The sequence below is a fragment of the Melanotaenia boesemani genome, chromosome 13 (genome assembly GCF_017639745.1).
Source record: "Melanotaenia boesemani isolate fMelBoe1 chromosome 13, fMelBoe1.pri, whole genome shotgun sequence".
NCBI lineage: Eukaryota > Metazoa > Chordata > Actinopteri > Atheriniformes > Melanotaeniidae > Melanotaenia > Melanotaenia boesemani.
The window spans coordinates 36806933-36818416 of NC_055694.1; the positions used below are offsets into that span (position 1 = coordinate 36806933).

Sequence of the window (11484 nt, forward strand, 5' to 3'; positions counted from 1 at the left end):
TGGCTCGGGGCCGAAAGGGCTGTTCGTATTTTCTTGGCAGAGGGTTTCTTCTTCTTGCTCTGGCTCGGGGCCGAAAGGGCTGTTCGTATTTTGTTGGCAGAGGGTTTCTTGTTCTTGCGCTGACTCTTGGAGACTCGGAGTGTTGTTTTTTTCTTGGTGTAGGGCGCTTTTTCTTTGCCTTGACCATGGCCTTGTAGCGTTGAGGTTTTTTTTCTTGGTACCAGACATTTTTTCATTGCTGGACCCAAGCTTGAAGGACCCATTGTTTTGTTTCAGATTTTGTAACCTGCCTTTTTTCTCATGGTAAATATGTAAAATACTGAATGTATAACATATGGGTAATGATGAATAAAACACAATACACAAACCGAATAGCCGCAGCCTACTTTCTTTTTTTTCTTTTTTTTTTTTCAAGTTGCTCCTTGTCTTTCCTATATATATATGTACGGAAAATAAGTATCTGCAAAGACTTCAATAAACGTAGCCTTGCACATTGGTACACAGAATCACCATGGACTGGTGTGGAGAGTTGAAACGGTACGCTGACGCCACAGGATATATTGTGGAGTATGAACAGGCTTTGGAGGTTGGACCACGACACAGTGCTACGTTCAAAGTCTGGGTTATAGCCCATTCTGATGACGGTCTGTCCTTGAGGGCAAAGGGCTGTGGTAAGCGTAAGAAGACAGCAAAAACACAAGCGGCTCGAGCGCTATTGTTTCGAATGATGCCTTTGCACCGTGTGGGGCTTGAAAACACAGTCCGCTGCAAGGCTGGGCAGGAGAAAGAAAAGGCTGAGAAGGAGACCAACAAAGAGGTAGATGTGATGAAGGAACAAGTAGAGGTAAGGGAATTTTGGCCGTTTTTGCCACTTTCCCTTACGAAATGAATGGGCTTTTCCAGGACGTGGACTCTTTCGTCCATGAAACGGTGACGAAGCCTTCGTCATGTCCGCGAACCCGACTTTTCCGGACGTGTCCTCGGACAGGTAATAGACGTGGACGTGGCCATTAGAGGGCGCTCACGCTCCATCTGGGACACGAACTGGAACTGCGTCCACGTGCAATGAATTTCGGACACGAACCTGGATATGTGTCCACGGTCAATGACTCTTGATGAGCGATTGTACCCGAAGTGGGATTTCTGTACACCAACTGTCATTTAGGTGTGGGGGGGGTCCCAGATAGGTGCGGGAGGGGTCCCGGTGTCCACGAACTGGAATTTCTGTACACGAACTGGAACTTTAGGCTCGAACCACCGGCTTTCGACGGGAGGGGTCCCAGACAGGTGCGGCGGGGGTCCCGGTGTCCACGAACTGGAATTTCCTGTACACGAACTGGAACTTTAGGCCTTGAAACCACCGGCTTTCGACGGGAGGGATCCCCAGCCGAGTGTGCGGCGGGGGTCCGGTGTCCACGAAACTGGAATGTCCTTGTACACGAACTGGAATTTTATGCCCGGACCCACCGGGAAGGGTTCCCAATAGGTTGTGGGGGGGGGGTGTTGGGGGGGGTCCCCTGTGCAGCACACTGGAATTTCTGTACACGAACTGGAAATTTTAGGCCCGGACCACCGGGAAGGGTCCCAATAGGTGGGGGGGGGGGGGGGGTCCCCTGTCCACGAACTGGAATTTCTGTACACGAACTGGAATTTTAGCCCTGGACACTCTGTGTTGGACGTGGGAGGGCCCCCATGTCCACGAACTGGAATTTCTGTACACCAACTGGAATTTTGTCCAAAAAAAGCTCCGATCAGGCCGCCCTTCGCAGGGTGCTTCCCGCGGACCCCCGAGAGCGCCCCCTAGCGACGGCAGCTCGATCCGAGCAACTTTTGCCCAAAGCGGTCCGGGGTCCGGTTTGACGTTTGATTCGCGTTTAGGGCACCCCCCCGACGCCGCCTACCAAACGCCGGGCCCCCCGGACCCCCCCGGGGCCGAGATATTAAAGCGTGTCCGCAAAGGCGCGAAACGCGGTCCGTCCGGTTGTCCCGAGTCCCACACGACGTCCCCTGGCGATCTGGACGGATCGGACCCTCGGGGTCCGAAATACGAGGGGTCAAGTATCTTCAAAAATGCCCCCAAAGCAAGATTCACAGCATTTTCCAATGCTTAATTGATTTGACCTGTGACCTACATACAAATTAAGGCCATAACTTTTTGGTTCTGGGTCCCTTCGGGGTCAGACCGGACAGGGGTCATCGGGGGGACGTGCCGAGCGGGCCGCCGTTGCCGCGGCGACGCTAGCACGCTCGGAAAGGAAGTAGCCTCGGGGAGGGTTTGGGGCCCCCAGCTCTGGGATTCTGACAGGGGACTTGGAGAAAGGGCCAGCGGTCCAAATTTGGTGAAAATTGCACAAAATTTGTCCAAAAAAACCAGCGTCCACGTCCAATGCATTTCCCATTGACGGTACCCTACCGACAACGCCCATTCATTATTATAGACACGTGGACGGCCTCCCGCGGGCACGCCGTGCGTCTCAGCGGCCCGGGGACGCCTGGAACGCGTGCGGGGCGGCCCCCTGAACAACATATCGCGCCCGCGTCGCGGTGCGACGCGCCGAAAATTTTTTGCCCCCCTCTCAAAAACTTTCCAAAAAATCCTCTCAGACTCTTAGAGCGGAAGAAACCCTGAGGTTTTTTGGGGTGAAAAGGGGGGGGAAATTTTTTCGGGGGCGCTGCGCGCCCCGAAACTTTCAGGAATTGTAGAGGAGGCCCAGGCGCACGCCCACGCCGAATCTGGGGCCTCTCGGACCCTCGGGGGCCGCGCAGGACCCCCGAAAGCGCTCCATGAAAACCCCATAGACGACTACGGTCGCTTCTGCGTCGGGGTACCACGCGGCCCCCGAACGGGCTACAGACACCAAAATCGCATCAGTCCTAACTGAGGTGGAGCTCTACCGGGGCCAAGTGGAACGGTGGCGATAGGTTATTCCTGTGCGAAAAGCCACCCCGTTTTATACTCCCGGACCCGGCCTCCATGTTAAACTGTGGGTCAGAGAGGTCGAGCTCCCTTTTGGGGCCGTACGCGGCCCGGGAAGGGGCTAGAGACCCCAAACTCGGGTCGGTGCAAACTGAGGTCACGCCCTACGAGGGTGCGTTGGGAGGGTGGCGCCAAATCGTTCCTGCGCCGAACGCCAGCCCGTTTCTCACTGCAGAAAAATGGCCTCCTCAGGCCTCCATGTTACAGTATGGGAGGAAACACACATCTAAATATCTCGGCCCGGGAAGGGTCTGGAGACCCCAAACTCGGGTCAGTAATCCCCAAGGACATGCTCTACAAGGGTGCGTTGGGAGGGTGACGCCAAATCGTTCCTGTGCCGAAGGCCAGCCCGTTTCTCACTGCAGAAAACAGGCCTCCATGTTAAAGTATGGGGGAAACACACATCTAAATATCTGGGCCCGGGAAGGGTCTGGAGACCCCAAACTCGGGTCAGTAATCCCTAAGGACATGCCCTACAAGGGTGCATTGGGAGGGTGAAGCTAACTCGTTCGTGCGCCGAACGCTAGCACTGCAGAAAACAGGCCTCCATGTTAAAGTATGGGGGAAACACACATCTAAATATCTGGGCCCGGGAAGGGTCTGGAGACCCCAAACTCGGGTCAGTAATCCCTAAGGACATGCCCTACAAGGGTGCGTTGGGAGGGTGAAGCTAACTCGTTCGTGCGCCGAACGCCAGCACTGCAGAAAACAGGCCTCCATGTTAAAGTATGGGGGAAACACACATCTAAATATCTGGGCCCGGGAAGGGTCTGGAGACCCCAAACTCGGGTCACTAATCCCTAAGGACATGCCCTACGAGTGTGCGTTGGGAGGGTGAAGCTAACTCGTGCGTGCGCAACGCGACAGGCTTCTACACACATGTAAACAACATGGCCGCCAATGGAAACTGACCTCAAAGTGTTCCAAGTTTTAAAACACTTTGACTTTGTTTCATCACCACCCACGTGTTCCCAAGGCCCCCAGGAACCCCTCATTGAAATCCCAGGTCTCTAGCATTAAAAATGACCGAGCTAGGCCAGTTTGAAAATGTGCGTCCACGACTAATACCTTGACATTGGGACTCAGGTGGAGTTCGTGGACGCAGGCTGTAACTTAGTCATACTTGGTCCTAGAGGGCTGAAACTTGGTAGGCTGACTCAGAAGGGCCCCCTGAGTGTGTGTTATCAATATCACATCAATATCTCTAAAAATGACAGAGTTACAGCCTCTGTCCACGTCTAATACTTTGCATTCGATTTCAGGTGGGGTTCGTGGACGCAGGCTGTAACTTGGTCAAACATGAAGATATCGGGCTGAAACTGATACCACACACTCAGGGGACTCCCCTGAGTCCACCCAGCGAGTTTCAGCCTCCTGGGACCATGTTTGACCGAGTTACAGCCCGTGTCCACGACCTGGAATTGGACATTGTGTTACAGTTCCAGGACGTGGACACGGGCTATAACTCGGTCAAACATGGAGATATCGGGCTGAAACTGATACCACACACTCAGGGGACTCCCCTGAGTCCACCCAGCGAGTTTCAGCCTCCTGGGACCATGTTTGACCGAGTTACAGCCCGTGTCCACGACCTGGAATTGGACATTGTGTTACAGTTCCAGGACGTGGACACGGGCTGTAACTCGGTCAAACATGGAGATATCGGGCTGAAACTGATACCACACACTCAGGGGACTCCCCTGAGTCCACCCAGTGAGTTTCAGCCTCCTGGGACCATGTTTGACCGAGTTACAGCCCGTGTCCACGACCTGGAATTGGACATTGTGTTACAGTTCCAGGACGTGGACACGGGCTGTAAGTCGGTCATCTTTTAAGATATCAGGCTGAAACTGATACCACAAACTCAGGGGACTCCCCTGAGTCCACCTGGTGAGTTTCAGCCTCCTGGGACCATGTTTGACCAAGTTACAGCCTCTGTCCACGTCTAATACTTTGCATTATAAGTCAGGTGGGGTTCGTGGACGCAGGCTGTAACTTGGTCATCTTTTAAGATATCGGGCTGAAACTCATACCACACACTCAGTGGACTCCCCTGAGTCCACCTAGTGAGTTTCAGCCTCCTGGGACCTTGTTTGACCAAGTTACAGCCCGTGTCCACGAACCTCACCTGACTTACAATGGAAAGTATTAGACGTGGACAGAGGCTGTAACTTAGTCATACTATGTCCTAGAGGCCTGAAACTTGGTAGGCTGACTCAGACTAGGTCCCTGAGTGTGTGTTATCAATATCACATCGATATCTCTAAAAATGACCGAGTTACAGCCTCTGTCCACGTCTAATACTTTGCATTCGATTTCAGGTGGGGTTCGTGGACACGGGCTATAACTTGGTCAAACATGGAGATATTGGGCTGAAACTCATACCACACACTCAGGGGACTCCCCTGAGTCCACCTAGTGAGTTTCAGCCTCCTGGGACCTTGTTTGACCGAGTTACAGCCTCTGTCCACGAACTGCACCTGACTTATAATGGAAAGTATTAGACGTGGACGAAGGCTGTAACTTGGTCAAACTTGGTCCTAGAGGCCTGAAACTTGGTAGGCTGACTCAGAAGGGCCCCCTGAGTGTGTGATATCATTCCCAGATCGATATCTCTAAAAATGACCGAGTTACAGCTTCTGTCCACGTCCTGGAACTGCACATTGGGTTGCAGTTCCAGCTCGTGGACGCAGGCTGTATCTTGTTAAAACTTGGTCCTAGAGGGCTGAAACTTGGTAGGCTGACTCAGAAGGGCCCCCTGAGTGTGTGATATCAATATCACATCGATATCTCTAAAAATGACCGAGTTACAGCTTCTGTCCATGTCTAATACTTTACATTGTATGGTCAAGTGGGGTTCGTGGACGCAGGCTGTAACTTGGTCATACTTGGTCCTAGAGGCCTGAAACTTGGTAGGCTGACTCAGTTGAGCCCCCTGAGTGTATGATATCAATATCAGGTCGATCTGTCCAGAAATGACCGAGTAACAGCCTCTGTCCACGAACCCCACCTGACTTATAATGGAAAGTATTAGACGTGGACGCAGGCTGTAACTTGGTCATTTATGAAGATATCGGGCTGAAACTCATACCACACACTCAGGGGACATACATGAGCACCCCCAGCGAGTTTCAGCCTCCTGGGACCATAAATCACCAAGTTACAGCCCGTGTCCACGTCCTGGAACCGGGACCCAATGTCCAATTCCAGGACGTGGACACGGGCTATAACTCGGTCATTTTTTAAGATATCGTGCTGAAACTGATACCACACACTGAGGGGACGTACATGAGCCCCCCCAGCGAGTTTCAGCCTCCTGGGACCATAAATCACCAAGTTACAGCCCGTGTCCACGTCCTGGAACCGGGACCCAATGTCCAATTCCAGGACGTGGACACGGGCTATAACTCGGTCATTTTTTAAGATATCGTGCTGAAACTGATACCACACACTGAGGGGACGTACATGAGCCCCCCCAGCGAGTTTCAGCCTCCTGGGACCATAAATCACCAAGTTACAGCCCGTGTCCACGTCCTGGAACCGGGACCCAATGTCCAATTCCAGGACGTGGACACGGGCTATAACTCGGTCATTTCTTAAGATATCGTGCTGAAACTGATACCACACACTCAGTGGACTCCCCCGAGTCCACCTAGCGAGTTTCAGCCCACCAGGACCACGTTGGACCCAGTTACAGCCCGTGTCCACCACCTGGAACCGGGACCCAATGTCCAGTTACAGGTGGTGGACGCGGGCTGTAACTTGGTCATACTTGGTCCTAGATTGCTGAAACTTGATAGGCTAGCTCAGAAGGGCCCCCTGAGTGTGTGTTATCAATATCACATCGATATCTCTAAAAATGACTTAGTTACAGCCTCTGTCCACAAACCTCACCTGACGGCCCCATAATAAATCCCTACTCGTGTACAAGAGGCCATAACTTCCCCAAATCTTAACCAAAATGGATGAAAATTAATATTTGGGGTCCTTGAACTATTCCCAACGGGTGTGTGAAGTTTGGTGAGGATCAGACCAGCAGAAAAAGATCGTTAAATGCACTTTGGAGATGACTTTAATGCAAGATGGAGGCCCTCACGTTCGATCAAATAAATACATTTCTCCTGGACAGAAATGGATGAAACTCCAGATTTATGTTCCCAAACCCCCCGTGCTTGTGTCACATTGATTTCAGCTGGATCCGTGGAGATATGAGCCGGTTCTGGCCGCGTGTCCGTCGCGGACTTCCCCCGGTGCTTTTCTCCAATTTGGTAGACGGGACCGGGCTGCGAAGTATCACACATGTCCCCAAATGTCCCAAAAGTAGACCCTGCGATTCTCAGCTCGATCCGTGCAGAAATGCCTGCGCTGTGGCCTCTGAAGCGGGCCCGAGCGTTCCTCAGCATTCTACCCGCAGCAGAGCGTTCAGATGCCTGCCAGCGTCTTCCGCTGGTCCCCGGTCGACCAAGTCGGGCTAATAACGGAAAAACCGCCAGTCAGAAAATTATGAAAAAATTTACACATGTTCCCCAACATCCAACGAGTCTGTCACACCGATTTCAGCTCGATCCGTGCAGAAATGCCTGCGCTGTGGCCTCCGGACGCGGCCCCGACGTTACTCAGCCTTCTACCCGCTGCACAGTGCTCTGATGCCGGCCAGCGTTTTCCGCTGGTCCCCGGTCTAACAAGAGGTCATAACTTCCCCAAATATGCTCCGAAATGGATGGGAATTAATATTTAAGGTCCTTGTTGAAGGCCAAACAAGTGCTCCAAGTTTTGAAAACAAATCGGACAAAGTACGTCCAGTTTATGACACTTTGAAACAGGTGTACACGTCTGATACTTTGCCATTCAAACTCAGGTCGAGTTCCAAGGACAGAACGATTATAACTCGGCCGTACGTGCACGTAGAAAGCTGAAACTCCAGATTCAACTCCTGGAGGTCCACTCACGAACGGCCACACTGATTTCATACGATCTGTCCAGAAATTACCGAGTTATAGCCGCTGTCCACGAAGTCGACCTGGCTTTTTATGTCAAGTCTCACACTGTACAGAGGTCTAACTTCCCCAAATATGCTCCGAAATGGTGGGAATTAATATTTAAGGTCCTTGTTGAAGGCCAAACAAGTGCTCCAAGTTTGAAACAAATCGTGACAAAGTACAGTCCGGTTATGACACTTTGAAAACAGGTGATACACGGTCTGATACTTGCCATTCAGAACTCAGGTCGAGTTGCAAGGAACACGATTATAACTCGCCGTACGTGCACGTAGAAAGCTGAAACTCCAGATTCAGACTCCTGGAGGTCCACTCACACGGCCACACTGAATTTCATACCGATCTGTCCAAAATTACCGAGTTATAGCCGCTGTCCACGAAGTCGACCTGGCTTTTTAAGTGCAGTCTCACCCGTGTACAAGAGGTCATAACTTCCCCAAATATGCTCCGAAATGGATGGGAATTAATATTTAAGGTCCTTGTTGAAGGCCAAACAAGTGCTCCAAGTTTGAAACAAATCGGACAAAGTACAGTCCGGTTATGACACTTTGAAACAGGTGTACACGTCTGATACTTGCCATTCAAACTCAGGTCGAGTTCAAGGACACGATTATAACTCGGCCGTACGTGCACGTAGAAAGCTGAAACTCCAGATTCAGACTCCTGGAGGTCCACTCACACGGCCACACTGATTTCATACCGATCTGTCCAGAAATTACCGAGTTATAGCCACTGTCCACGAAGTCGACCTGGCTTTTTAATGTCAAGTCTCACCCGTGTACAAGAGGTCATAACTTCCCCAAATATGCTCCGAAATGGATGGGAATTAATATTTGGGGTCCTTGAACTATTCCAAACAGGTGTGTGAAGTTTGGTGAGGATCAGACCTGTAGAAAAAGATCGCTAAATGCACTTTGGAGATGACTTTGACGCAAGATGGCGGCCGTCACGTTGGAGCAAATAAATAAATTTCTCCCGGACAGAAATGGATGAAACTCCAGATATGTGTTCAGCATCCCCCCGTGCTTGTGTGACTTTAATTTCAGATCGATCCGTTCACATATGTCCACCGTTATGTCCAACAGAAACTGGTGTCCACGGCTGAGACTTTACAATGGCAGCCTTAGGTCCACTTCGTGTACACGGACCTAGCGTAGTCCTGCGGTCACGTAGAAAGCTGAAACTCCACACACGGGGTCCAGGAGGTCCAGTCACACGGCCACACTGATTTCAGACCAATCTGTCCAGAAATGAGCTCGCCATAGCCCCTTTCCTTCCGTCAATGTCTCGGAACGGCCGAACTTTTCAAGATGGCCGCCGAGAAGGTTTTCGGACCATTACTGGCGAACGCCTTGCTCTAGAGGGCTGAAATTTACAGGGCGTGTGCGCAGAGGACCCCCGCACGTGTCCTGCGAGTTTCGGCCCGATCGGTTCCGAAACGGCCCCGCCAGAGGCCGCTGTCCGCGGCTCGGTACGTCCGGCCCATGTTCAGGGTATAGGACCGAGGACACGGTACTTAAAAAGCTCGGTTCTAAGAACGGCGTTGCCCCACAGACACGAAACTCTCCGGACCGGTTCTGACCCGTCCAAAGAACCCGTCCTGTGAATTTCACACACCGCCAGTTCAGGGGAAACCCACTTTCCGGTCTGAATGGGTGTTGGGAATCCCGCCCTCCGGTGGACGCAGCGCGCAACTGCGTTTGCGTTCCCCTCTTTGAGGATTTATTTCGGGGTCACCGCCCGGGGGTACGCGCGCCCTGCCTTCCCGTAGCGTAGAGGAGACCCGGACGAACGCGTGGATACCAGGCACGCCGCCGTGCGTCTCCGCGCAGGGCTCCCGAAAACGGCCGAAAACGGCACTTTTTCCCCAGTCAAAGGTATAGGGACGTGGACGGCGTTCCGACCCCGTAGGCGCTAGGGGGGATAGCAATAAGACTGGTGAAGCTGAGGTGGATGAAGATGCTAAAGAGGACTTGATCCAGGGGGGATCCTGTGAGAAGGGAAGACGGTCATATCGCATTCGGTTCGCCTGTGGGAAAGGACTGGCCATCCTCTCTCTCATGCGATGTTGTGTTTTTTCTAAATAAGTATAAAGACGGGGAAATCCCACATCTCGGTAGAGTCTGCTGCGGGTTACGTACGAACGCCCAGCCGGGGTTTTCTAAGCCACTCTACCGGGATTGTTGGCTCTCCAGTCCGTGTCAAAGGTAGGGCAAGCTATGCTATGCTTATAAGGCTGAACCCATTGAGATGTAATGATGAGTGTCATGAGCTGCGGGGAATAAACCTGACACATTTATTCTAGCACTCTGACTTTGTGTGTTTCATCTGCCGACCACCACGAACCTCTAAAAATCACACATTACAAACGCTCGGAATCAGATACATACTGATGGACATTAAGAGATTCCAGGGCATTCTGCCGGAGTCTCCGTGCAGAGGGAACGAGTCTTTATTCATCCACACGTACTTTAGTGGAGACCTCGCACTAGCGGAATGCGCGATCGGTCAGGTCCCCGGGCACCGCAGTAGAATGGGTTCCCCGTGTTCATCCTTTGACGTTTGGTACAGGTTGTCATCCTTGGGTTTCCATCAACCGACACCGTTTAGTTCTGGGGTGAGACATGGATACGCGTCTGACCTCAAGGATGATTTGAAAAGTTCACTGTTGGAATGGACTCTTGAGCAACATGGCACAAGTTGCCTCGCAATCGCTGTGCAGCACACCCTGTATTATCACGTGGAGGCTATGGAATACAAGATGATGATATCTCACACTGTCATGGACAATGACACAACGTTGGACATATTCAAACTCTGAATGTTATCTCTGTGGACGCGCACACGCACGCGCACACAAACGCACACACACCCACACACCTTAGTGTAGTAGTGGCACTTTGAGGCTTTAACTTGTATTTCTGGTCCTGTATATTTATACATCTCTCCATTGTATGCTATATAAAGAAATAAACAGCGTGGTTCCATTATTCTCCCTTAACCGTGTCTTCTTCTTCACTTTTCATCATTGTGTGTTGTTTTGTACACGTGTGATACACTTGTACTTTTTGGCAGCATCTGCTGACACGAAAAAGAAAGGCAACAAAACAAAACAAAAAAAAAAAAAAGACAAAACAAATATGGATTACTCAGTGGATGATGATTATGTAGGTATGGATTACTCAGTGGATGGTGATCATGATGATGATGATGATGTAGGAAGGTGGAAAACTATCGCTGGAGCTCTACATCGGGGAGCGTTAAACCACTGCGGGACATTTGAAACTACAGCCCAGGCCATAAACTACCTCCTTGCTTACCCAGACGGTGATGAACCTTGTACGAGCGCGGTAACCGCAGTCTCGCGCCGGCATCATGATTTCTACTACCATCCTGAAAACCTTCCCGGACCTGTAGGGCTGAGTAGGTTTTTTCAGTCAGGGGTTGCTGATCGGTGCACAGTGTGCACTCGTATTAGGATAAGAATAGATGCAGGCGAGATCACATACA

General features: G+C 51.4%; 1 protein-coding gene across 1 annotated transcript; it reads left to right on the top strand.

Annotated features, from left to right (window-relative positions):
* Positions 1-298: 298 nt before the first annotated feature.
* Positions 299-10795, top strand: LOC121651014. The gene is made up of 3 exons (XM_042002852.1): positions 299-844; positions 9897-9997; positions 10546-10795. The coding sequence occupies exons 1-3, from the start codon at positions 512-514 to the stop codon at positions 10793-10795; spliced, it is 684 nt and encodes a 227-aa protein (XP_041858786.1). The 5' UTR covers positions 299-511.
* Positions 10796-11484: the final 689 nt, after the last annotated feature.